At 43.6% G+C, this 26,737-nt stretch overlaps 1 protein-coding gene across 3 annotated transcripts; it reads left to right on the top strand.

Annotated features, from left to right (window-relative positions):
- The first annotated feature begins 1,453 nt into the window (after nt 1–1,453).
- On the top strand, nt 1,454–26,346 carry IL20RA (interleukin 20 receptor subunit alpha). Of its 3 annotated transcripts, none has more exons than XM_037392833.1 (7): nt 1,454–1,606; nt 16,684–16,813; nt 18,654–18,832; nt 19,521–19,696; nt 21,685–21,829; nt 22,391–22,530; nt 25,082–26,346. In XM_037392833.1, the coding sequence occupies exons 1-7, from the start codon at nt 1,522–1,524 to the stop codon at nt 25,988–25,990; spliced, it is 1,764 nt and encodes a 587-aa protein (XP_037248730.1). In that variant the 5' UTR covers nt 1,454–1,521; the 3' UTR covers nt 25,991–26,346. The 3 variants fall into 3 exon arrangements, with proteins under 3 accessions (XP_037248730.1, XP_037248731.1, XP_037248732.1); XM_037392834.1 differs by having other exon boundaries at nt 1,497–1,606; nt 16,684–16,799; XM_037392835.1 differs by lacking the exon at nt 1,454–1,606 and having other exon boundaries at nt 15,697–16,799.
- Nucleotides 26,347–26,737: the final 391 nt, after the last annotated feature.

Below are 26,737 nucleotides of genomic sequence, written 5' to 3'. Positions count from 1 at the left end.
TTTCACCAAAGTACCTTCTTGATCTCTGTGAAAAATCTGGCCAAAATTAAGTGACACAATAGACATTGTCCATTTGAGTACCTGAACTTGCCGTAGGCACTCTGATCACTGCACATGTATTTAAGCCCATGAGCAAGCAGGATTACTTGCCTCATGATGGTAGCTTTGAACTTTGAGAAGCTGTGTTTTGTCCATGGAGTCAGAACTGAGGCTAGAAACCTCATTTTCTCAGCACACCCTCAGCATGGGCCTTTGTATCCGGACAAGGGCACCAAGCACCCCATTTCTAGGGCAGATGGCACAATGGGCAAACCCGTAGGAGTTGCAGGGAGGAGCTGTGCAGTGACAGAGACAGCTAATCAGGACAGAAACCAGCGTGGAACACATGGAAGCAGTGGCCAGGGAGAGAGGTCCATCAGGAGCTCCACTATAGTAACAGGCACCATATATTTACCATATGTAGGTTTTAGTTTCTAATCTTCCTCTGCAAATTAGGATTAGAAAAACAAGCAAGACATTAATTTCCAGACACAGTCTCTCATTTTACTGGTCAACACAAGCCATGGTGGCCATCAGTTCAAAGTGGATCGATACCTAGCAGTCGGGTATCAGCTCTTGCTTGCATGATCTCCCTGAAAAGCCTGAGAGGGAAACGGCAGGGAAGGAAACGGCGATAAGACTGAGAAACCAAAACCGGGCAAAAGGGTGCCAGGATGGAGGCTAGAAGCTGGAAGGGAACAAAACAACTGGGAAGAGACTGGATCCAGGTCAGTTGGTGGGAAAGGAGCCGGCAGGGGTCTACCTGCAAGGGCTCGTGTCACAGCACTTCCCGCTGCTAGAGCCCCCTAAGGATCCAGCCTCTAGCACCCCAGGAGCACAGTGCGCTCCCTCCCAGGCTCCCCACCTCCTGCTCGGACAGTTGCACTGAGCAGCTCCGTACAAGCTCGGCGAGAGCTCCGTGTGCAGCAAAAACGTCTTATTTCTCACCATCCCAGAGCTGCTGCGATGCGAGCGCTCCCCGCAGACCCTCCAGGGCCGGCGGAGCAGGGCGCTCAGCTCTGCGACCGGCTGAGGTCTGAGGACCTGCAGGGATGGAGGCTCCGCAGCCTCCTCCCGCGTCCAAACGCGCTACCTAATGCCAAGTGATGGGGAAAGCCCGGCACCCGAACGCGCGGAGACCCAGCCCGTCCGCCTTCAGCTGCCTCTGCAAAAAAAGGGGCGCGACAGCGCCCCCCCACGGCTCGGGGTGGCTTCGGGGGAGCGTCACTCAGCAGTGACAGCACCGAGCGGCGCAGCAGAAGACACCCCCCTCCGCTCGGCGATACGCCGCGCCCGCGCAGCCCCCGCACCGCCCCGCGCCCGCGCAGTCCCCGCACCGCCCCGCCCCCCCCCACCAGCGCGGCGCTGCCCGCCCGGCTCCTCCTCCCCCGCCCTGCACCGCCCGCCCGCCGCCGGCCCCTCCCTGCCGTGCGGCGGCGGCGCAGGGGAGCGGGGTGCCCCGGGCCCGGAGATGTGACCCCCATGGACGCCGGCCAGCCGCGGCGGGGGGCGGCCTGGCTGCTGGTGCTGCCGCTGCTCCTGCCGCCGCCCCCCGCGGCGCACACAGGTAGGTGGCGGCGCTGCCCGCCGGTCCCGGCCCCCCGCCCGCGGGGGATGCGCGTCCCTGCCCGGGCGGGGGCGGCAGCCGGGCCCCCGCGCCGCCTCTCCGCGCCCGCTGAGCCTGGCACGGCGGCCGGCCGGGGCAGGCGGAGCAGCGCGGCCCCGCGGGCTCGTAGCGCCGAGGCGTGCCGTGCCGTGCCGTGCCGTGCCGTGCCGTGCCGTGCCGTGCCGTGCCGTGCCGTGCCGTGCCGTGCCGTGCCGTGCCGTGCCGTGCCGTGCCGTAGCGACCACGGCGCCGCCGGTCGGGCCCGGGCTGGGTGCTGTGTGCCGTTCGTGTTAGGCGGGAGCGCCTTGATTTGATGCCGGTACTGAGCTGGAAGGAGAGGGCTGGGTATTTCTGTGAAGTTGCTTCGTCTTTTTCGTTACTCCATAGTTACGCTGGAGTTAGGTTTTACAAAGCTGTGTGTTGATTTACTTTCAGCTGGAAGTTGATAGCATGCTCTTGAGATAGTCTTCACTGTATTACTGTATGTAATTCCCCACATACCTTCGGTGTTTGCTTTTTGCTTGACAGTCGCCATCCCCGGGAGTCCTGCCCGAGCAGTCGAGAGAGACATGATAACAAAAGGCAGGATGGGTTTTGACGGATCCTCAGCTCACGTGCCGGTGTCCTGAGCGCCTCTGATTCCCTTCTCCCACCTGGACCGGAGCACTGCTCCGGTGACAGCCGCACACCCGAGCAGACCGGGAGCAGCGAAGCTGTCAGCGGGGGCGGCCGTGGGAGCAGCTCCGCAGGGAGCGGTGCGCGGCTCGGCCGAGGGGTCACCGGGGGAGCGAGCTTGTACAGCGGAGCTGCGCGCTGTGTGTGCGTGGTGGGCGCCCTGCTGCTGCTGAAAGCATCACACGTATTTCCCTCGAGTATAAAACCAGGCAAGGCATTGCAGAGATTAGCAGATCTTCTGAGGGACCTACTCTGCCTTCACGCTGTTCTCTGCTGCAAATACTGCCTCCAAAACTACATGCATAAGGACAGAGTCTGCTCCCATTTAAATCCACAGCAAAACTTCCAGATCCTGTGACAGCTGGACATGGTAGTAAGGAGTGTTCTTCATACCCTCAGTGCTCCTGAGTAGCACCAGGTACTGTGTCCCAGCTAACTCCTGTGACAAACTATTCCGTTATGCACCAGGGATTTTGAGTGGCTTTCAGACCAATGCCAGCTTCTTTTCAGATAACTGACCTCGTCGTTTTCATTTTCTCTAAATCTGCTGATCGTCCGTGCAAGTGTTTGGAAAATCTGTATAACTGGCATTCAGTTGCCCTTTTTTTAAAACATTTAAAATTTGATTACAACTGGGTTTAATTTTTTGATTCCAAAGAAGGTTTAGAAAAATGTCAAGAGGGTGATGTTGGTTTTGTCTAATGGTTGTTGAAGGGAGAAGGGAATCTCTTTGCACATATCCTGAGGATAAAACCTAAAAGCTAGACATAATTTTAAGTTTTTGTTGACAGCACGGAAGGGAGAGCTGTGCCTTTCACTGAAGGCTTAGAGCTTCCATTTTCACCTCTTGCAGCATGAGACAGTAAAAGTTGGTCTAATTCAGCCTAGCAGTATATTACTAACAATGGAAAAATTACATGAGGTGCAGAACTGCAGTAGCAATGCTCCTGCTGTTTCTCTGAAGTGATAGGTAGAGGAGCCCCTTTTGGGTACTTGCTTCCAACAGAAGCAGCCTGGGTTGCCAGTCGCAAGCAGATGCAGTTCAGAAGGTACTGCAGTTGCCCTGAAGGCTTGGTCTGGTGCTGGAATAGGAACAGATTATACCAGGGCGCAGGTGCCGTGGAAAGCAGTTTTACAGCAGGACTTCACAGACTCAAATTCTTGCACCTTACAGGATCTGTGCTGTGCCCATCCCTTTGGGATCTTTTGTTGGACTCTTTTCTGAACTCTGTGGCAGCAGCACATAAATACTAACTTAGAGCTGGACCTTTGCAAAACATCGAGCAAAACACCTTTTCTTTTCACTGTGGTGTTAGTGGGTACAATTTTATCCTTACTGGATTACATCTGTTGTTTCAGCGGTCTCTGTCTGCATTTTATTCTAGGGCACTGCTGTCTAATGATCTGTGCCCACCTAACAGGCTATCTGCGCATTACCTGGTTTTGCACAGGACAAAAATTTCACTTGTTGTTGCACTTCTGTGGGATTTTTATAAACTAATGTTTCACCCACTGTTTAAAAATCTGTACTCTAGAGCAAATGAAAAAGTACAGACAATGCAAAATGGAAAAAAAATTGGCAATTCATTGTTTAATCAACAGAATCAAGAAATGTAGCATGCTCCTCTTTAGCACATGGGAGAGTATTTTAATTTTTGCAAGAAATTTATAAGGATAGGAAGGAACATCCTGAATTTTTGAAGTAGAAAATAAATTTACCAAGCTCCATCTTAAATCCTTCCCCATGCTCTTCGTGGTGGTTTCCCTACTACATTCTTCTGCCGTTAGAGAAACCTTTAAATTTCTGGCCTGTAGAGTTCAGTCTCTGTCTTGTAGATCTGTACAGAAGAAAATGCAATGGATGCTACAATATATACTTATCTTAAGAAAGGGAAAAGAGCCTGAATGCTGGACTGCAAAACCAGAAACGTTTTGATTTATGTCAGGCATGTTTGTTATTACTATATTTAAGGCCTATTTACTGTTACCTTACAGATAAGGCATGTGATTTTGGAGCAAATCTCTCAATCATTTCACTTACTGTGTTTTTGCCTGTATTGTGACGCAGACTTGGAACTAGATTTCTTCTGGATGAAGCTGCTCTGGAAGTTGTGCTTCATCAGCATATCTAATGCAAGTAGAGCTAGTCCAGTGTTAGAAAGAGAAAACCTGAAATGTGTAGTGTAGTCAAGATTTTCTCAGTACCAACATTTTCATGTAACAGACTTGCTCATATTTGGTTGTATTACTCACTAACGTAGACACAGTCTTAGATTTCACTGGAGTTGGTACGTGGCTATACCATCTACATTTCTTATGATGGGACCTCGAAAGTTTTCCCCTTCTAAGGTTTTGTAATAGTTGCAAGAGTTGCTTGGTCTGCTTTGACACACCTGATTCAATTACTTGCGTTTCATCTTCTACTCTATCATATTTTTACTAATAAGTAGATCTGTATTTTGAGAAACAGCTTCAGACCTCCCTTTAAACAACTTTCAGTATGTTTTCTTTCACAGTTACTAGAGCCCTGAAAGGATCAAAATATCCCTTTTGATCAAGATGTTGTTCTGGAAAATACAGAATAAGAGGATGAAAGGGGTCATGGTATGGGCTTTGCAGTTAAACCATTGAGCTGGAGTTCAGGGACCACATTGATGCCCAGACATGTTAAAACCATCCAGAAGGTAGGCAGTATTCCAGTGCTAATAATCCACTTCCTTTCCTCCTTGCATTCCCACAGTGAATCCTTGAGAGGACTTCCTCAGGTCAGTATACATGCAGTGCTCTAAAAACTTGAAGACCCTGTGTGTGGGTGCTGCTCTGGGTTCAAGAGAAGGGAAGAGACTGCTGTTTGCAATTCACTCCCCCAAAAAGCTGAGGAGCAGAAGTGACTTGCTCAGCTTATTTTGATAGAAACAAAGCCTGACCAACCACTTTTATTCCTGCATGAAGGCATGGTCTTTGAGCAGCAGCCATAATTTGTGACGGACACAAGTGAAATGCTTGGCTCTGAGCTGAGCAGTGCTGAGATGTTTGTGTATTTAAGGTACATTTATGATCTGTGTATTTAAGGTACAAGGTGATTTAAGGTACATTTATGATCTGAGAAGAGGCTGATCAGTTGTGTAGACACAGCCAGTAAGTATCAGCTAAAGTATTGAATAGCGTACTGGAGCATCAGATTATTTAGTGTGTAAGACATGCAATGTGCACTTAATAACCAGGTTAATCACCCTGTGGATATAATCTGTGCTATGTACTGGGAAGTTTATAGATTGCATTTGAAGTGATGGTTGTATGTTACCCAGACACAGGAAGAACTCAAAGGCAATTGTTGTCTTTGGTTAGCTAAATGATTCAAAGAAGAAAAAACATGTTCATGCAACAGTAGAGGTGGGGAAAGCAGTGGGGAAAAATACTGTAAAATATAAAGATTTTTGAACCCTCAGAAAACTTGACAATTTTATGCATGCAGTAGTTTGTATTACCTGGTATATGTCTATATGCTCGGCAGGATTGAACTGCATTTGTGGTGGTGGTAATCTGTGCATTTACCGGAGAGGGTATTAATCTTCAGTAGTAAAGAGTGGAAGTATATGGGAGGGCTGAGCTCAGTGCTTTTATGTGCTGTTTCCTGGTGCTCTGCCAGTGCGAAAGAAGAATACATGTAACATAGAAATAAATAAAAAGGGATATTGGCATAAGGAGAACTGCAGTATGTGAAGGAGTGTCATATTCATATAGTTGAAAGGCTCATCCTTGTCTTCTCATCTCCAACTTCCAGTCTCATGCCAGGCTGTTTCAGACAATGCTGCCATCTCTGCCCTAGTGCTTGGCTTTGCTTATGATTTCCACAACTTTACAAATTCTTAATGCCTGTCAGTTAGGAATGGATTTGGTTAAAGGAGGTAGTTAATTCTGTAGAGACATTACCAGTACTGCTGGGATCTGTGATTAAGGTCCAAAACTTAGATGTGCATTGCAATTCCCCATGCAGACATTCAGGTTCACCATTGTCACGCATAACCTTACCCTTCCGTGGCTGTTGTTCTCTAATGGCCTTTATAGTCTTAATTCCAAGAGAAGAAGGTGGTTAGGATTACTCAAGCCATTTGTGCATGTGTGGTTCCAGTTTATGTTTGTTTTTATAGTTGTGGCTTGTACAGATTGATTTCTGCTGATTGATTTCTCTCCAAGAAGTGGTTGATTACAACTCCAGGATTAATAGCTGAGAGAGAGACAAGATCACCCTTTATGAGCCAAATGAGCTCCCATATTTTAAGAAGCTTAGCTTCTGAGCCTGAGTTCTGGAAGCCAGGCTCATCTCTAGACAAAAACGAGGTTTTACTGGAGAGCTGTGTTTAAATGAAGTACAGATCTGTTTGTGCTTTATACTTGGTGTACCAGAAACTTGCAGTTTTTTATCCACTGCTCATGCTATCTTGAAAACAGTACAGTAAAATTAGGCAAGTCAGAAAGAATAAGAAACAACTTGTGGGACTGGAGGTATGGGGTAGTTCACATATGAAGAGATTAAATAAAGCCTTTTTCATTCCTGTGGAAAACAGATGACTTTTCTTGTCTGCTTGACTACTACAAGAGTATTTTAGGGTCAATGAAGGGACAGGAGGAAGACTGTAGTCTCTTCCTCCCTCCTTTATACCCCAGCACCATGAGTTAAATCTCACTTCATGGCTTAGCTATTATTCAGCCTTCCATTTTCCACTCCTGTTTCTGTGATGAGAACAGGAATGTGTCCAAAGAGAAGAGAAGAAGAATGTTGCTTTAGGAGGTAAAAGGATCTTGCATGCTGTTACCAAGATTTATATATTTGAGCTTAATCACACTCCATGCGTAAGAACACACGCAAGTAGGTATTACGGCCCTTGGATGAAAGGAGTTAATTTATTTTCTACTAGTTTCTCAAAGGCTGGAGGGAGCAGGTGAACTAGTCTCTATTATTGCATCTGGTTTGCAAAAGACTTTACTTCTCTTGGCTTTCCTTACCTTTTCTGAAAGTACATCAATATCCTGCTCTTAGGGGGTACTGTAGTCAAAATAGTAATGTACAGGATGTGGCTCAGAAGCACTGAAAACACTGTGCCCTGAGAAGGCTGAGGCACGTGTAATTGCTGACAGGGCTTTTTCCCACTGTAGGAAGGTAGCAGACAGGCACAGAAATAGACTTGTTTGACTCTCCGTGTCTAAATCAAGTTGCAGTAGCTCAAACATGGCCAAGAGTGAGCTTCTCCACTAGCCTGGGCGATGGGCAACTTGTCAAAATGTGTTGGGAGTTCCCATGAACATCAGCAGCACTGCACTGTCCCAGGGTCCAGCTGGGCACGTTTCCACCTTTAACACTATTTCCGAGGCAGTGTTTCCTATCTTACATGTAAAAGGTGTTATGCTGAATAACTTCCTTTGTACAGCAAAATCACTTTAAATCTATAGGCAGGTAAATGAGTCTAAAAACCATGACTGGTGGTTTTCACAAAGAAATGGTTTCTGATAACAGGAAAGATACTAAAAATACTACCATACCTATAATTAGATACTGACTTGTTCTTATCTGAAATTACTGTGGGACACGCTGAACAGTCATACAGTGCCTCAAAACACACCAGCCCATACCTAACAGGAGAACAACAGAAATGGGTGGGCGCCCCAGGAAATCTTCATTTCTTGTGAGTTCTCTACAAGCAGTTGCTTCCCAGAGGTGCTTATGTCCTTGCTCATCTGTGGGGAGAAATGTAAATGTGGGGCACAACAGGGAAAAACAATTCTGTGAGTGCTTCAGACAGCAGATATGCTCAGCAGGCTGCCTCACGTCTGCTGGGGTGTTGCCAGCCGGTTTCCAGCGCCATGCAAGAGATCAAAACTAGGGCTGTGCTGGCTGTCCAACAGGGTCACCTTGAAATTGCCTCTTTCTGTTTGCAAGCACTGGCTGGGGACTGGAAAGAGGCCCCTTACAGTCATTCAGACAGGGGTGGCTGTGTGACCGTGGCAGCCCAGTTGCCTGCGAGAGATGAGGCTTTGCAAACCTGCTAGGAGTGCTGGTCCTTCCTCTCGGATCTCAGATGCAGGAGGTGTCTGAGTTGCACCACGACTCCTCAGAGGACTGCCTTTCCCTCAGAAATCAAGTGCTTATCCTCCATTGACATCACACTCGATTTCCTGCCCGAGGGAAAATGTAGATTCAGAATCAGGGGTTTCACTAATTAAATTAGTTTGGACTCCCAAGAAAAGCAAAATCCCTTCTCTAGACAAGCCATCAGTAGGTCAGAGAGCAAGGAGTGACACCTGCTAGGCAGTAAATATAATGCTGTCAATTCTAATTGGACTGTTGTTGCCTAATAGAGATATTAGCCAGCATTAAGTGATGAAAGCCAAAACTAATTTTTGCTCAGTTTCTGTGTAAAAAAAATAGGTATTTTATACAAAGATGGATTAGGAGAGTTCCAAAATGTGGTGTGTCAGGACTCGGCTGATAACTGTCACACAGCATGATTGTTAATATTTCAAACAGAAAGCTTACTTAACCTTGGGTATTTTGTAAAACAAATCTAAGATGTCAGAGGTATTCTAATTAAGCTTTCATTTTCTTGGCTGTTGGGTTGTGGTTGATCTAAGTAGTAATAAATGGTTAATGCTAAACATGTTCTAGGGAGAAAAGAAAATCCTCAAAATTACACACTGGATAGTCAGGCTATTTTAAATATTTTATATAACTTCAAAACATCAGTTTTAAAAAACAGCTATTGTGTTATGGAACTGTGTCAACAGTGGGCTTTTACAATCAGTTCTTTTTGACAAAAAATGTTTTTGCATTTCAAACTTAACAAAAATGATTCAATTGGTTAATTAAAAATAGAAACAACAAACAGTAAATACAAAACACCTCTGATGGAGCATGACTCAGAAAGCCTTGAAGGGGTTGCGAGTAATATTAGGCAAGCACACCTTGAATTCCACTCACCTTGGTTCAGGCCAGTATTGATCACTTGGAGTTAATAGAAAACATACTTACAATCACTTTCTCCTGCTGGAGCGCATCAAGGAAAGGTTTTTGCAGCAGGGCATGGTTAGGTAGTGTGAGCTCTGCGCTTGCAGTTGCAAACATTCTACACAGTGGGAAGAGAATGCACTTTATTTCATTTCTGTCATACAAGTTAAAAAAGGAATGGATGTCAGCTGCCATGGCCCTCTCCAGCTGTCTCCTAGCAAGCCTTCAACAGACTGGGAAGACTTTCTCCTTTGTGAAGTTAGGTCTTCCTGGACTGGCTGAAATGTTCTTTGACTGATATTCTCTGTGGAGGTGTTTTTATAAGTTAGGACATTGTTTGGATAAGTAAATGCAAGGCATCACATGGAGGAGAACATGTCAGGACAAGCCGCAGCTTCAGTCCCGCTTCTGCATCTCTGCCATCTGTAGCTCCGCTCATGTTTTTTCCCTGCATGAGCGGAGCTCCTCAGGTTCAACTGTCTGCAACGGCAAGCGTGCCTGTTCCTGCAAAAACAAACCCCGCGTGCCCCAGTCTCATCCTTCTCCCCGCGTTTCCCCACCTCTTCTGTCATGCCTTTCCATCTGCTCTACCACCTGTTTGTTATGTAGTCTTACATGTCCCTTTCGTCACATCGCATTGCGTCTTTCTCTGCCGGGTGCCCCCCGCGCAGGCGGTGCTGGGCTCTGCTCCTGAGGGCAGGGCTGAGCTTGGCGGTCAGCTCTGGGCGCTGTTGTGACTTGGAGGAAATCACCGCGGTGCTGCTCCCCGCATTCCCGTGGCGCTGCTCAAGTCTAAGGGTTTCGCTAGCCCAGCTTCACAGCCAGCGGTCCCACAGCTCCAGCAACCCACCAGGAGAAAGGCAGCTAAGATGTGATGACTCCTGCCTGCCTCTCCTCCTCCTCCTCCTCCCCTTCCTCGTTATCCAGCCCATTGAGTCTGAATCTGAAGGAATTGGCACAGAGAGAAACTTTCAAGCCCATTCAATTAAAAAAAAAAAAAGTTTACTTATTTGTTTAAATTGTTACTAAGGTGACTAATAGCAGGTAATAGCATCTGCTGGCATGTGTTCTGGCTTTGCTGGGTTTCTCTTCCTCTCCATAACTTCTGATCTCCAGTGCTGGCGCGGTGCCCCTGTTTAGCCCTTGGTGTACTCCCTCGCATCCCTGCACAGCCAGTGCTGCTTGCTTGAGGCTGCAGCTGTGTCAGAAAAGGCAGCCCCAACCCTCTGCTAGTGAGTGCCACCAAACATGATGCTGAATGGACATTTGTTCTGAGTATGACTATTTTGATGTTATGCTTAGGCATGTGTTTGAGGGAATGTTTTTCCCTGAGCACAACATAACCAGTGAAACAGATGAGCTGGAGGAAGAAGAGAGAGCAAAAATTCCTTTAAAAATGAAGAGCGGCAGCACAGAAGGAGCAAGCAAGATTTCACAGGAGTTTGGTGGAAGTCACCCAAACCTGAACAGAAAGACTAAAGAAAGGGCAGTGGCTTACAGCATCACCAGAAACAAATGTTTGGTGTTCTGGATTGCTCCTAAATTTCTTGGTGCTTCACTGGCGGGTCTAAGCTCCCAGTAGGAAAAGGTGAATCGAGGACTCAGCCTGTTTCAGAGATCGCCCTCTCTCTGAGGTGTGTGTTTGGATTAGATCCGTGGCCTTGAAGTGGCAGCTGCAGATGGTGAAGCATGGGGCACGCCTGCAGCGTTGCTCTTAAGTTCAGTGCCCAGCACAAAGGAGCCAGTTCCATCAGTGTCACTTCCATACACACTTTGGTATAAGAAAATACAACAGCAGTTGAAGCTAAGGTCTCTGTCACTGTCAGAAAAGGAGTTTATCTTTTAAATTCTGGGACGACGGTAGGGAAGGGGTCCCTGGCTTTTACTGCTGTGGCTGTTGGGAAAAGCTGTGTTGCAGTAAAGCTGGCCTTTCTGTCTTAGGTCTTTCCACATCACTCACTGTCTTAAATTATATCTTATGGTTTTCTGTAGAAGCCCTGTGACCTTCTTTGTTGTTTTATTTTATTGGATAGTTTGGTGTTTTCACCCTTGTAGCCGTGACACGGTAAAATACCACAGATCATGGCTCTGCTTGAGAGCAGTACAGTCAACAACAGCACTTACACAGCAGGCATTTCTGAGCCCAGAGGTCAGCTTTCGGTGGGTCCTCTGCCTCCTCTCCACCCCAGAACTTCAGCCAGTGTACAGAAAAAATACCTACGTTTTTATGTATTTATGTATTTTTATGCTTTGCAGCTTCTAGGTTACCCCACTCAAGTGAAGAGGTAACAAACCTGTTTATAGCGAGAGGGCATGGGTGGCTGCGGCTGTATTTGTTCTGTAGCATCGACGTTAAGCACAGCTGTTTGTCACTGAGATAGGTGGTGCCTCCTAGCCGATAGAAAGCAGATACACTGAATGGGCAATAGTTGTAACATGGAAATTATGTGTATTTATACTTGTGTTTATATATGTGTGTGTATGCATGTGTGTATAGATAGGTACGTATGGCTATAACCAAAACTGAGCTCTGAACAGTGCCGACTTGAGCAAGGTGCATAACTGGCAGGGAGCTCTATGCAGCTAAAACTGACCAGGATTTTAAACCCAGCAGACACTTTCATAAAGAGAAGATGAGGCACCTGTCATGCAGTCTTTTACTCATGTCAATAATCTCACTGACGTCAGTGGGGTTTTTTTGCTCATATGTGAAGGTGTTTTCAGGCTAAGCATGTCTATTTTGGAAAGTCTTGCAATAGCTTATTCTAAGATCAGGACTTGGCTCTTCCTTGTGGTGGTGAAGTTTGCAAGCCTGTATTACTACTAATATATTAATATTTATTTCCAGTCCAGGTGTGCAGAGTCATGAATATGTAAAGAATGATATTACTCAAGGTTTGATTTACCGTGTTTCCAAAGACAGCAATAACAGCTCCAGATTTTTCCATGCAAGAAATAAACTGACTTCGTGATGCTGGGAAGTGATGACAGCCATTGCATACTATCAGTGAGGTAGAATAAACCTAGCAAAGCAAGATGTGCAACTGCTTTCTGCTCTCACATTGGCGAATATGAACTGAAAATACTCAGTGCAACACCTATGCTTTTAATTCTGTTTAATGGGAACAAAATCAGAATATAACAGAGTATATTGTATTTAAATACAAGATATTGAAATATTCAGTTGGTGTGTATACTTGAGTCCTTTCCTGACTGATCACCATGGAACGAACAAGCTCTGTGTATGATCTATTTTCTATAATATAGAATAGATAATACACGTATAGATCAGCATGCCTCCTGATACTGTTGAGCACTGAAAAGACATGAAGGAGTTTATTCTTAACTCTTCCTGGAGAAACAGGGGAGTATGGCAGTCTTATTCTTGTTTTAAAGATCCTGAATTGAGGCATAAAAAACCTACACAATTTGTTGTAAGGGCAAACAGAAGCCTTTACTGAAGGGGCAAGACCAGAAATAGAAATCAAATTTCTGCTTTTGCAGCTAATGGAAAGTTAACGGTCTCGGTCCCTCTGCCTTCCAAATCACACTGAGCTGGGGCAGGTGGGAGCATGCTGGCAGTGTGTGATGCTTCTGATCTTGTAAAGATACAGCCTGTGGGTTCTGCGTGCTGAGATTGGCTCATCTGCTGCAGTCAGTGCTTCTGTTTCAAAACTGCATTTACCACAGCAGAAACCACAGTGGGAGGAGAGAAATTTAAAAAAAAAAAAAAAAGGACAAAAAATCACCTTTACATGTTAACTAGTTTAAAAATATTTTAATGTATCGGATAAATACAAGGGCATGTAGTGACAGGGCAAGGGGGAATGGCTTATAACTGAAAGATGTAGATTAGCTATAAGGAAGAAATTGTTCAGTGTGAGGGTGGTGAGGATAGGAACAGGTTGCCCAGAGAAGCTGTGGATGCCCCATCCCTGGAAGTGTCCAAGGCCAGGCTGGATGGGGCTTTGAGCAACCTGGTCTAGTGGAAGGTGTCCCTGCCCATGGCGGGGGGTTGGAACTAGATGATCCTTAAGATCCATTCCAACCCAAACCATTCCATGATGCTATGACTCTTGCTACTTTAAAATGTGCTTGAGGAATGTAAGTGTTTTTATGCAATGATGGACAAATGTAAAAAAGTGCATAGAAACAAAAACTATTTAGAAACCTGATGGAACTAATTTCCTTTGTGATGAGTTGGCTGCCTCTGTCCACTTCAGTTTGGTGACTATGTATTAGCCTAATAAGCAGTACACATTTTAAAAACTTTTAAAGAAAAAATGTGTGAAAAATGAGCTATTAGCTGCCAAGGATGTGTTTAGCTGTTCTGTACTGGATTCAGCAGTACCCCTGCCAAATTTATTACTACACAGTGTGTAGTAATATCAGATAGTATAAGAAAACCTATCAAAATGGGGCTGGAAGTGACCTTAAGAGATCACCCAGTCTGGCCCATTACCCCTAGATAGAATCGGCTAAAGTAGTGTCATTTCTGGCAGATGTTTTTCTAATTTGCCCTTCAAAACATCCAGGAGCCTTCCAGGGTGACCCATCTTTACATATTGCTCCTCTTCCCACAAGGGGTTGCTCCCAGTGCCTCCTTGTTGAAACTGAATTCTGTTCCTTTTCCTCCTTGTTCACGGTAGATAGAGGACAGATTATCCTCCTCATGTGAAGCCTTACAGTGTTCCCCACCACTCCCTGGACAAGACAAGGTGCATCTCTGAGAAGTTTAACTGCTGAGGAAGCAGAGATCAAGGCTGATGGGCTTGGCCACCGTCTCCACTGGAAGGAGAGAGATGCACCCAGTATGGTCCGTTCTGACTAGAGAGATGAACCAGCCTATGGAAGAGTTTATTTTCCTTTGCTGTTTATGAGCATTGCAAAGTAGATGCCTAGCTCAGAGCGCAAGTTACCAGGGACAAACCTCCTCCTCATCTGCTGCTGTTTAAGGGGAGAATTTTTAAAATCTTTCCTCTGGAGGATTTTGGACTGTGCAGTATATGCTGTATTCTCCTTCAGACTCTTAATTTATTCTTAAGTCTCTCCTTGTTGGCCTTTTTAGTTTTTCCTCATTGTTTTTAAGTGAGAAGCCTTTTATGGCTTTGATTTACAGCAATCTAAGAAAATACCTACATTGTATTTCCTCCTACTTGGGAATTGCAACAGAAAGTTTGTTTGTGCCTTAGTCTCTCCCTCCCTTTCTACATGGATTGCCTGGTTGCCTTTCTTAGGGCTTGGGTGACTTCTGATTGTATTTTTAAAAAAAAAACCACTTCTTTGGTCATTGATTATGCAATTGATGGGTTTCCTGTAGTCTCATACACTTCGGTGCTGAGATGTGGTACAATGAATGAAACTTAATGCATGGATGATTTCTTGTAGTCCATATGGTGCAGGTTTTGGTTTGTTCTACTTAGCAGCATGCACATTAGTGGTTTGGGAGCTTCTTTATTTTACTGGATAGATGTTACACATTTTAAATTCTTCTTGGCTCTCTTGGGCAGTTTCATCTTTACGTTTGAATCAGTTTCACCTAAAGCAGTTGCAGAGAACATTTATTTTGGGGAAAATCAAAACCTTTTATTTTTCTAGATCCTGTATCTCCCACTTAGAAGCAAATGTTAGAGCAAGGCAGATTCCTGGAGGTCTCTTTCTGCTGCTTTTACATCCCCTGGCATCCTGAAACTTCTTTTATGTCATTATAATTGGGTCTGTAGTTTGAGCTCTTACAGGATGTCACTGGGCACTTCTGTGTCCGAGTGTTCAAGGATGTGAGACTTTCTACATACTTTTGTAAATAAATAAGCTTGCCCAAAGGACTATACCTGATGAAATTTGTCCTCAGACTAGAAAAAATTCGAAAGCTACTGAACACTAGCTAAGTGCTAGAGATAAAAGAGAGCAACATTAGAAATACCCTCCATAAACAGCTTTATGATCTGAAGATACAGGTGAAGGCACACACCAGAGTGTTTTGAACATTAACATACACCTAGAGGCTTGGAAAACCCGGAGTTTCCACCGACAGTTTAAAGTAATTGGTCTCTACAGAATTGCAAGGAGATGGTGTCAATAAATGTATTGAAGAGAAAAGCTTTTGTTTGGCTCAGAGACAGCTAGAAGTCAGCAAGTTGATCAGGAAAATGGTGGTGACTTTTACTTACAAAAGCAACTGTATGTTCCATATACAGGAGGATGAACATTATTACTCTTGTAACAGTGAAATATACTACAAAAAACCCCTAAGATGCTTGCAGAAGTAACAAAGGTCAAGGACTATTCATTCAGACAGGTTCCCACTGTTTGTGTTAATATGCTTTATTTCCCCCTTTCTTTGTTTCTTTTTGTTATCTTAAGAACAAGAATTGCATCCCTGGAGGAAGAGCTCAAAGGGTTTTGAAAAGTCCTGAAGAACCTCAGAGTCACTTTTTCTGTTCCCCATTATGCTCTTGTGGCCACTTGCAACGAGAAGCTCCTTCCCAGCAGATGCAGCTTCAGGGCTGGTCTCGGACTGACTCCCATGGGAGCAGTTCTCATGGCAGGAGGTGCTGGGGATTGAGTCACAAATTGGAGTTTGGGACTCTGCCCCTGGGCCCATCGGGCTGCATTTGGGCAGCAATTTAATGATGTGAGCATCTCCATTACATCACGAAGATGTGAAACTGGTTCCTTGAGAGTCCCAGACTTGCTTGTTTATTCATTGCAAAAGCTGGTGCAATAAAAAGCAATTTACGTGAGTGACCTAACAGAGAGTGTCCACTTTTGACTTTCTGGAGAATCAACACGAATTATCGCATGATGCTGGGGCTCTTGTGAGCATCCAGTCTGATTCTGCAGTGCGAAGTCATACTTAGGTTTGTAAAGCTGTGTTTGCAGTGGACTCCACATGCCTTTTTAAAAATGCCTGGTTTCTTTTTTAAAAGTTCACTCAGCTGCAAAAAGATTCTATTGAAGCATCAAGGATGTTTTTTACAATTTCCAGTGTTAAATTGTTCTGATACTTAACTACCTTTACAATTTTAAAAATGCATATCTCTTCTAGGCTGAACTTTTCTAGTTTTAGCTTCCAGTCCCTGGATTTTTCTATGCCAATGTCTGTCATACATGGCAAAGCCATTTTTGCTAAAGAAAAAACACACTCATACAGATGGAATTTGGGACTGCATTAGCTAGGGACACTTTTGAAAAAAATTAATTTCCATGGCCAACAACCTTGTGCTTTTAATGGAGTGAGAAAGGCAGTATGTAGAATTTTATGGCTTACTTAAAAATAAGTATCTTTTTGGTTAACTTGGAAGCATATGTATTTGCAGATTCTTAGTGTATACTGTCCCTTTCTTATTTTCTTTCTCAGGAGAGTTGTATTGTTCTTTGCCCAGCCCTAGGAACGTCCACTTTGAATCTATAAACTTGAAGAATGTCCTCCACTGGTCAGCACCAGAAGGCACAGGAGATGGAGTATTCTACAAGGTGAAGTATTCAGTGTAAGTTGACTTGTTTATTTTATCCCCCACTGATTTTTTATTTTAGCATTTTAAATAATAATTGAAAAAAACACTTTATGCGAGATAGAACTGCTAAAAGGTCAAGAAAGAAGAATTAAAATGTGGGTTAAACAATATGTTTTTCCACTTCTGGTACTGCTTACTTCAGATCCAGTTAAAGTATAAGGAGACTTTCTTCCTATGAAAGAAGTGTAGGATGCCACATGGAAGCTTTCAGGGCTGTTCCTGAGAAATGAGACAGAAGAACAAAGAAGGGCTGTGTTGTGGATTAACATCTGTACACATTAGACATCTGTACACATTGAAACAGATCTGGAGATACAGTATTTCATAGAATATTAACAGCACCCAGTGTTTCGTTGGTCTTTTCTAACACACCTAATGCCCACAGGTTTCTTCTGATCCTGCAAGCCTCTCTAGTCTAGGAGAAAATCCACTAAAGTTGTCAAGTATTGTAGAAAACAAAGTAATCTGATTGGAATCAGACCCTTATATTTTCAAGGTCTGCACCTTTGTAAGACATCGAGGAATCTGAATAAGGACCAGAATCCAACTCCTTCATTCCCACTGAGAGAGCACTGGGTCATTCTGAAGGACGATGCTGGAAGTTCAGCTTACAAATAGGTGTAGCACTGTTGTCGTGGATGATGTAATGTTCCCAAACTTCACCTCTAATATTTACGCTTCCCTCGATCTAGTAATGTTTTCATGACACTAAACCAAATGTAGATTTCTAGAAGTTTCCTGTAGCTTGAACTGGCTACTAAGAAAAGCAAGAAATTACTTCTGCAGTCAGAGACTGCAACCTCCTTTGCTCATATCTTGCTGTCTGTGCTAACATAGTCCAACTCCTGGAACAGGGGAGAGTGCTCAGTAATTATGGAATGAATGATAATTATGTAGAAGGTAAAATGCTCAGAGAGCGCTATCTGTGCTGACTGTGCAGGGTCAGCTGATCTGCAGAAGAGTCTGTAGTCATAGGTATGGGCATCTTTCACAATGAATGCAAAAATACTCATACGAGCCTCTACCTACCTAGGAGAGAAAGACCTTGAGCTAGGTGGAAAATGCTGGTGAGTGATACTTGTCCTGCAGTCACTCAGAAGCTCCACACACCCTTACTAATTAGCAGCCAAAGGGAAATTCTTAATAACATGAATTTGAGGAGCAGGAGCTTCTGAACAAATTCAGGCAGGAATTTTCCAAGGAAATCTGGATTTCTTCTACTAGTTTATAAGAGCTGGTTAGTACCGAGGCATTGTTGGTAGCAGGTATATGCCCCTTTTTTCAACTGTAAGGTTTTTGAAGTTTGTTGTATTCCAGTGGAGTCTGGCTGTAAAACTAGAAAAAGGAGTACCTGTCAGTAGTGAGTGGTCTCCTGCCCACTCATCTTGGAGTCCCTGAGCATCATCTGTCTCCGTACCCCAGGATGAGCCACTGACCATTCTGACAGAACTCTTTGTCTCTGTATAAATAATTATCCTGACTCTGTTATCGTGTGTTTAGAGTTTAAACAAAAGCTGTGGAGACTGAAGTTGAGAAATCTCTGGTCAGTGCAAGCAAAACTGGACTTGGACTGATATCAGTAACATCCCGGTTAGTTCCATATGGCCTCTTCTGGACAGGGCTGACTCTGATTTAAACTTGTGGAAAATCTTGTGTTTTATCTCAGGTGAAGTTGGGAATTCCTTGAAATTGCAGATTTCTGTGAAACAAGCAAGATGTTTTATCAGCCGTAACACCAGTTTCTGTACTATATTATCAAGTGACTAATGTCATGGCAATAGCTTTTGTACCGCTCCTTTCTTTTTCAATATAGATACGGCATTGGCAAATGGATTAGAAAGCCAGAATGCAGGAATATCAACAGAACATGGTGTGACCTCTCCAGTGAGACTTCTGACTACGAAGAACAATACTATGCAAGCGTTAAAGCCTTCCTAAACGGGATGTGCTCTGACTGGGTGGAGACCACACGGTTCAACCCTCTTACAGACAGTAAGGAAAGCTAATCAAACAGCCAGATGTTCAGTGGCCTTAATTAATACTGTGTGCTCAGACTCATGTGCCTGCGTAGCCTACGGTATTTTAATTTTAGCGTAAGGTTAGATTTTTTTTGCAGTTGTTTCACGTTTATGCTTTTGGCAGAAGTTACTGAAATAAACATGTTAGAATTGGGGTATATGTGTGTTATATATATGGTCATATATATACACTGAATACTCTTATGCTATGGTAAAGCTTTACTCAAGGCAAGTAAAAGCTGTGGCCCATTCACAGTGTAAAGAGCTCTGATTTTGAAAAGGCTTTATTAAACCAAGCAGTAATCATACTCTAGAGCACAATATCTCTTATCTGAGATGTATATATATACACACATATGATAATCTGAGAACATACTGGTAATTTGGCTTGTTTCAACAAATTGAGTTTCAAAGTTGTTTATTCTGCAGTCACAGGAATTCCTAAGCAAAATTCCCAGTCAGTGTTTGCCTTATCCCTGTAAAGATCCTCCTAGTTATCTGATAAAATAATTTTCTACCAATATAAGTGAATTGTTCGAAGTCCTACTTAGACTCTCTGAACCATTACAAAAATTTAATATCATCTTCTTTAAGAAACTGCATGGTCAAATCAGTGTGTCTCTGCTGTATTTTTCTGCATTTTGTACATGTTTATTTTCCAGCTAAAATTGATCCACCCATGGTAAGTGTATCTTCTACTGAGAAATCTATTTCAATCATTCTTACGGCTCCTGAGAAATGGAAGAGAAGTCCTGAGGGAGAATCCGTATCTCTGCTTCAAGTGTATCCTGGCCTGCAATATGATGTATCTGTCCTTAACAAAAAAACAAAGAAGCGGGTAAGTTTTGACAAGGCTCTAGAACTGCACCTACTAAATCTGTGCTTCTTGAAATGAATGCACTTTGTCTGTTACAGCAAGGATTGAAATAGGATTCATAGCTTTATAGGAATTGTAGGATCATTCACGTTGGAAGGGAGCTCAGGAGATCTCTAGTCCAGAGTCCTGTTCAAAGCAGGATCAGCTGTGAGCTCAGACCAGATTGCTCTTGAGTTTGTTCAGTTGCATCCTGAACACCTCCAAGGACAGAGACTGCACACCTGCTCCGCTCCTTGACTTTCCTCTTAGGGAAAAAAGTATTTCTTTATATCCATCTGAACCTCTCTTTCTGAACGTAAGTCCATTGTCTGGCATTGTCCCACCATTCAGTACTGTGAAGAGCCTGGTTCTGTCCTCTTGACAACCTCCGTGGCTGCTGTTAGGTCCCCCTGAAGCCACCTCCTCTTCCCCAGGTGGAACAAACTCTGGCCCCTCAGCCTCCCCTCACAGGGCACATGCTCCAGCCCCAGTCATCTTGGTGATCTTCAACTAAACCCACTCCAGTTTGCCAGACCTTTCTGTACTGGGGTCAACAAAACTGGTCACAGCATTCTAGACATGGTATGATTAGCACTGAGTGGAGGGGGATGATCCGTCCCCTCCATCCACTCCCTCTTCTCCTGGGATGCTGTTGGCTTCCTTTGCTGTGGGGGCACGTTGCTGGCTCATGTTGAGCTTGCTGCCTGTCCCCAGTCCTCTTCTGCAGGGCTGCTCCCCAGCCAGTGAGTGTACTGGCAATACTCAAATCGTGACAAAGCGCATCCTTTGTCACCACATCTGAACATCTTAATTTGTCTGTTTCTGTGGATTTACATTTTATTTGCAAGTAGTAGTTCCCAGCATAAACACAGTAGAGGAGGAAGAGTTCAGTGATCAGTAACAAAAACATTCGTTCTTCTATACCCATCCTCCAGGCACAATCACTGTCTGGCAAATCTCTGAATTCTCTGAAAAGAGAACCTTTACACCAAAAAGGTCAGCTTCTGTCAAAAGGAGTATTAAAATGTCAAGATTAGCAATTGGAAGTTTTGGTTTTGGTTTTGTTTTGTTGGGGTTTTTTTTCCATATTGTTTGACATATAACAATTACTTTACTTTGGACTCCGAGGTCTACATAGCACCTATCTTTAGGCTCCTATCTTTATCAAACATCCCAATTAGAATGATTTTGTGGAACTGTGCTGTGTGCCTTTCATTGGTCTATGCGTCAGGACAGAGCTGGAGTGATGCTTTAGCTCTGTTGCAACATCAGCATGAGAATGTGGGCTCGTGGTGGCATGTGGTCCTACTTCATATAAAGCATGAAATTGTTCAGTAGTTGTAGAAGAGTGACTGAACGGAAGATCAGTCAGAGAGGGTGTGACCTAATAAATAACTTGAGTTTTGATTGCCTTCAGAGATAAAAGGATGCAGCTGGCAGTTCTTACAGTATTATTCTTTCCAGAGAATTTCTTTGCTTGTGACAAAAGTTGTATATAAGATCTTAGAATCACAGAATGGTTTGGGTTGGAAGGGACCTTAACGATCATCTAGTTCCACCCCCCTGCCATGGGCAGGGACACCTTCCACTAGACCAGGTCGCTCAAAGCCCCATCCAGCCTGGCCTTGGACACTTCCAGGGATGAGGCATCCACAGCTTCTGCTCAACCCCTTCCAGCGCCTCACCAGCCTCACATTGAAGAATTTCTTCCTTATAGTTAATCTAAATCTACCCTCTTTCAGCTCTAAAGCTGTCCCCCTTGTCCTATCACTACATGCCCTTGTAAAAGGTCCCTCCCCAGCTTTCCTGTAGCCCCCCTTTAGGCACTGGCAGGCTGCTATAAGGTCCCCCCAGAGCCTTCTCTTCTCCAGGCTGAACAAGCCCAGCTCTCTCAGCCTGTCTTCATCTTCGCCTCTCTGTAACCAAGAAGTTAAAAGAGGAAAAAAATTATCTTTTTTTATGTCTTCCAGTGGTTCTTCTCCATCAGCAACAATACTTTGGTTGTGCCCTGGTTAGAACCTGGAACAGCTTATTGTGTCAGTGCACAGATACATGTAACCACACCACTTTTGCACAGTGGGTTCTCCAAAGAATATTGCATTGCTACCTTGAAAGGTATGTGTAAGCTGGCAAATTACAATAAGAAGATGCAAGGTATAAAAAATCATGGTGATGGAGTTTGTAGTCTTTTTATGTATCCATTCTAAGAGTGAAAGCTAGCATTGTTTTTCCCTTCTCTGTGCATTTGTACCAATGAAAAAAATCTTTGCCTTTAATAAAACATAGCTGGGATCTAGTGACTGTAAGGTGCATCAGTATTTTTGAGGAACAGGTTCTGCATTCGTTGAGCCTTAGTAAATGGAGAGTATTTTTTTACCTTGAATGGGATTTGGTAGTGGTAGAGCTGGGTCAGTCGGAAGTTAGCAACAGGAGAACCTGAGCAGGGGTGGGTTGCTAATTCTTTTTAGAATTTAATTTATAATTTAGATGATAATAAAAATTTCTCCTGTAGCTCAAATGTCTTTTTTTTTTTTTTTTTTAATTTCCTGCAAATTCCTTGTTTATCTAAAATGTTTGCATCCCATATCCAAAAAGCAGTGTGGTAAATGCACACATTACTATCCAAATACAGTAAAAAGTTGCTCAGTACAATGAAAACTTCTGTTTTGTTAACAGATAAAACAGCAGATGAGACTATAACGATCATATTTGGATACGTTCTGCCTATCATGCTGGCTGTCCTTTTTATTTCAGTGACATGCTACTGTGTGCACAGGTATATTCATGTCATCAAACAGAAACATCCAACAAACCTGGTAAGTGTTCTCTGTCGCAGGAGGTCACTGCTGACCTTGGCACTCACAGCAGAGCTGTGCATTTTCCAGGGCTCCAAGTCAGCTGGGAGGAAACCATGGCTAGGTGCAAATGAAAGCTCTAGTTGCCACTCAGATCAAGATAAGAACATCACATTGAGGGTTATTAAATGCCAGAAAAGCAGGGTAATAATTCAAGTTAGAAACTGTCTGAAAAGGTGAGCACATCTGAGATGACCAGAGCTAATGAGGATCAGAACAGAGCTGTTCATTTGGGAAGGGTCATTGCCATAAGCAAGGTCTGAGGGGCACTGAGGCAAGCTCTGTTAGGAGGTCACTACTCCCTAAATTTATATGGGAAGAAGCACTGCAGAGATTCAGTGAATAAAAATTATTAATTGGTTGAATTCGGAAACAGGAAGGGAAGATAATTAAGCAGTACCAAAACCCCATGATGTTTTCTTGTACTATTACTGGGTATTACCAGATTTTTCCACTTAATTGTGACTGTGGAAGGATTTAGCACGTGTGCATCATGCGTATAATTTAACCTGGATTTCAAGAATACTTTCAAATACTACATGATTTGCTAACACCCAAAAATGTATGAACAAACACATTCTTACTTAGGCAGCCCCAATACACTTTCTACATAAAAAATGTTTGCAAGTTTCTTGGAGCCGCAAAGTTTGTTAGTTTTTAGAAAGAACACATACAATCTAAGAAATGTTACTGGTTTCCAGCTCATGAGCCCAGCAGAGCTTTCTCACAGCTGCCTCAAAACAAGTTGGTCAGCCGTAAACGCGCACTTACAGGGATGAACACTTTGTTGTTAATCGGATCTGACACCCTGGGATGGTATAAGGGAGTTGGCTTCAACCTGCTGATCTTTCTGAAGAAATCTAGAGCAGCACAGAGGCAGTAAGAGAAATGTTCACAGGGGGACTGTGGGTTCAGAAGGAGTAGAACAGCAACTGCTGCAGTGTGTGCAGATGTGCATGGAGACACCTCCTACACTTGACGAGGCAGCAGCTTTATCACAGGCTTGTGGAATTGCAGAGTGGTTTGGGTTGGAAAGGACCTTTAAAGATCATCTAGTCCAACTACCCCGCCATGGGCAGGGCATCTGGCTAGATCAGATTGCTCAAAGCCCCATCTAGCCTGAATTTGAACACTTGCAACGAGGGGGCATCCCCAACTTCTCTGGGCAGCCTGTTCCCTGGTGCCTTACCACCCTTGTGGTAAAGAAGTAAAGAATTTTTTCCTTATATCCAATCTAAATCTACCCTCTTTCAGGTTAAAACCATTGCCTCTTGTCACTATACGCCCTTGTAAAAAGTCCTTCTCCGTCTTTCTTATTCTTTATCCTTTATCCTTTATCCTGGGATGCAGAGCATGGTAGGGGGAGGTAGCTTGGTCTCCTTTGGAGAGCTAGCAGGACAGAGCTCTTTACAGTCCAAGAACGTAAAGGGCTACTGTGTGAAAAACTCCCACTCGATAGCAGACTAAACTCCGACTCCAGGAATTTTTTTCTCTAATAAATATGTAGTTTGTATGCTGGGGGTGGGTGGGTAATGTCTACTGCACTTTTTTATGACCACCTTGAAACTTGAATTTTATTCCTCCACCTCTGGATTCAGTGGATGTTAAGGTAACAGGTAATTAAAGACCTGGTATTTTAATGATACTCTCTGGCTTTCCCAGCCTACAGACTATTCCACATGGGTACCCCATGTGGTCAGGGGGAGGTGGGACAAGCAGTTCGTTTTGGTCCAGCACTTCTGACCTGGAGGAGCTTTCAGACTATCTGGTACATCGAGTAGTGGTCTTAGTCTTCCATTAAAGCTTGAAAGCACTGAAGTGCAGCTTCTGGTTGTTTTTCTATTGCACTTCCCTTTAGTGACTGCTTATACAGTATTTATTCCTGTTAGAAATCTTACTCATTTCAGGAAGATTCCTGTTGTTTAACTAGATGATTGATCACAGTCTCAAAAGCAGCCTGTGACAGAAGGCACAGTGCAGGCTCCATACGCTGCACTTCAACCTGATGTGTAGCTTCCCCTCTGAAAGGAAACCTGGTATTATTTAATTCTCTGTGAGCTGTGCCTTAACATGGTACCTGCCTCTGTGCTTGTGGGATGTGGTTTTGACTGTACTTCCTCTTTGCTGGTTGAAAAGTGGAATAGATTCTGTAATGTGTGACCCAAGGACAACTCATTTTCTCCGAAGTCACTTGGGTTTATGCTGGTGGAAACAAAATCAGAATTTGATAGAATTGCTCTAACCATTATTTTGACATGGAGAAGATGAGAAAAGGGATATTAGGGTTGGTCATAATATAGTTTTATTTTGGCAAGAATAAAAAAAGTGGAACATATTAACATGTATTAACATAGATGTTCATATGATGAACTTCCTCCTTCCCTAAATTGAAATAACCTCCTAATAAGGTCTAGCCTAGCCTTATCTTTTAAAAACATATGACAGTATAAGAAGCAGCACAATGATATTTTTATTATACTTCATTCAAATAAAAATATTTTTTGCTTTTCAGGTATGGCACTACACTGACAGATGCAAGGAAAAGGTTTTCATACCATGTGAACAAGTAGTGGTTAACCTTATCACAGTTAACGTGGATGAATACAAGCCATCTCAGGAATCCAATCATCTATCTGAAAAGAAAAGTCCCCGGTATTACACTGTTTACGATGGCACCAAAGGGAAGGATTTGCCTTCAAAAGAAGTGCTGGAAACAAAACACTTGCTTGATATTTCACACAAAGAGACTATTTTAGTGGAATGGGACCAAACTGGGAACTGGCCATCTTGTGGCCAGCCTGGAACAATGAATACTTCAAGGCAGAAGAATGCAGGGACTGTAGAGTATGAACATGATGTAAGGGCTGAAGATTTCAGTCCCATTCAGAAACTAGAAGAGAAGGCTTCTGCTCCCAGGGGACCACTAGGTGAGCCACAGGTTGCTTTGGGGGACTTGGTTAATATAAAAACAGGACAGCCATATTGCCCCCAACTAGATGTGAGGGCAGCAGACCCTTGTTTGGGACAGAAAATGGAGGAACTTAATTTGAAGATGGTTGATGCAGCAGGTGAACTGCCAGGTGAGACCCATATCAACTTGGTGGACTTGGATACGGAAGAATCTGGGCAGACATCCTATCCTCAACTGGAAAAAAAAGCACAGGTCCTCATGGAGAAAGAGAGTGAACAGACCATAGTAGTAGATTGGGATCCTCATACTGGAAGACTCTATATTCCTGCATTGTCCAGTGTTGAAGATCAGGTGTGTAAAGGGATATTCAAGTGTGATGATCCTGAAAAAGAGGGAATTTTGTCCAGATTGTATGAGAAAGAGGTACCTGACAAATCATCAGAGGACCGAGAAATGTATCTCCTGCAGTTCAAGGAACAATGGGGACTGCATGTAGAAATGGAAGACTGAACAAAGATTTTCTGAAATAGTTTAAAATGCAAAATCTTGTTTACTTTGCCAAAGAGAGTGATGGACTTAGCAGACCAAATACATCTTAATATATTGAAGTTTTTGGAGCCATCACAGTTGATAAGCTTGTCCACAAGGTGTTATTTATAACAGTTTCCAGGCGTAATATGAGTGATTTTGACTTTCATCATAAGCCTCTCAGGTAAAAGATGACGATTATGAAACTATCTTCTTTTTAAAAATACATATATTTTTACATGGTATGCCATCATGACTTTGACATTGTAATTCCTACCAAAACAAATTAGCAATGTTTGAGAGCAGTTATTTTTAGCAAATAAAAAGCAACAATATGACATTTTGCTGGGGTATTTCATGTCTCTTGACATAATGCGATCTTTTCTAGGTCTCAGTCCTGCTACTTGTAGTGGTTAGAGCTGTGGAAGAGCATTCTAGTATGTTTTTTTTTTTTTTTCTGTTTCCTAAATATTCTACTTAATGAAGCTCTTGTTTATTTATCTTGAAAGACTTGTCTGAGGTGCAGGGTCCCTTCCATACTGTGCAACGCAGATACGCGACCAGCAACAATTCTTTAAGCAGGTGTGCTTACAAGCTCAGCAGACATAAGAGAAGGCAGCAAGCATTAGATGTATTTTAAACAGGGGGAAAATATGGCACAAAGGGATTCAGAGAAATGCCTGTAATCTTACTAGATGGGCCATGTCTCACCCAGCCTTAGACACTCAC

This window comes from Falco rusticolus, chromosome 6, assembly GCF_015220075.1.
Source record: "Falco rusticolus isolate bFalRus1 chromosome 6, bFalRus1.pri, whole genome shotgun sequence".
In the NCBI taxonomy this organism is placed as follows: Eukaryota; Metazoa; Chordata; class Aves; order Falconiformes; family Falconidae; genus Falco; species Falco rusticolus.
The sequence above is the reverse complement of the archived record's forward strand: the minus strand, read 5'-3'. Positions and strand labels throughout refer to the sequence as shown.

Excerpts from the sequence above, each read along its gene's own strand:
- IL20RA (XM_037392833.1), top strand. The coding sequence starts at position 1,522 with ATGGACGCCGGCCAGCCGCGGCGGGGGGCGGCCTGGCTGCTGGTGCTG. Across the intron at positions 1,607-16,683 it reads GCCCCCCGCGGCGCACACAG|GAGAGTTGTATTGTTCTTTG; the intron begins GTAGGTGGCGGC and ends TTTCTTTCTCAG. Across the intron at positions 21,830-22,390 it reads TTGCATTGCTACCTTGAAAG|ATAAAACAGCAGATGAGACT; the intron begins GTATGTGTAAGC and ends TTTTGTTAACAG.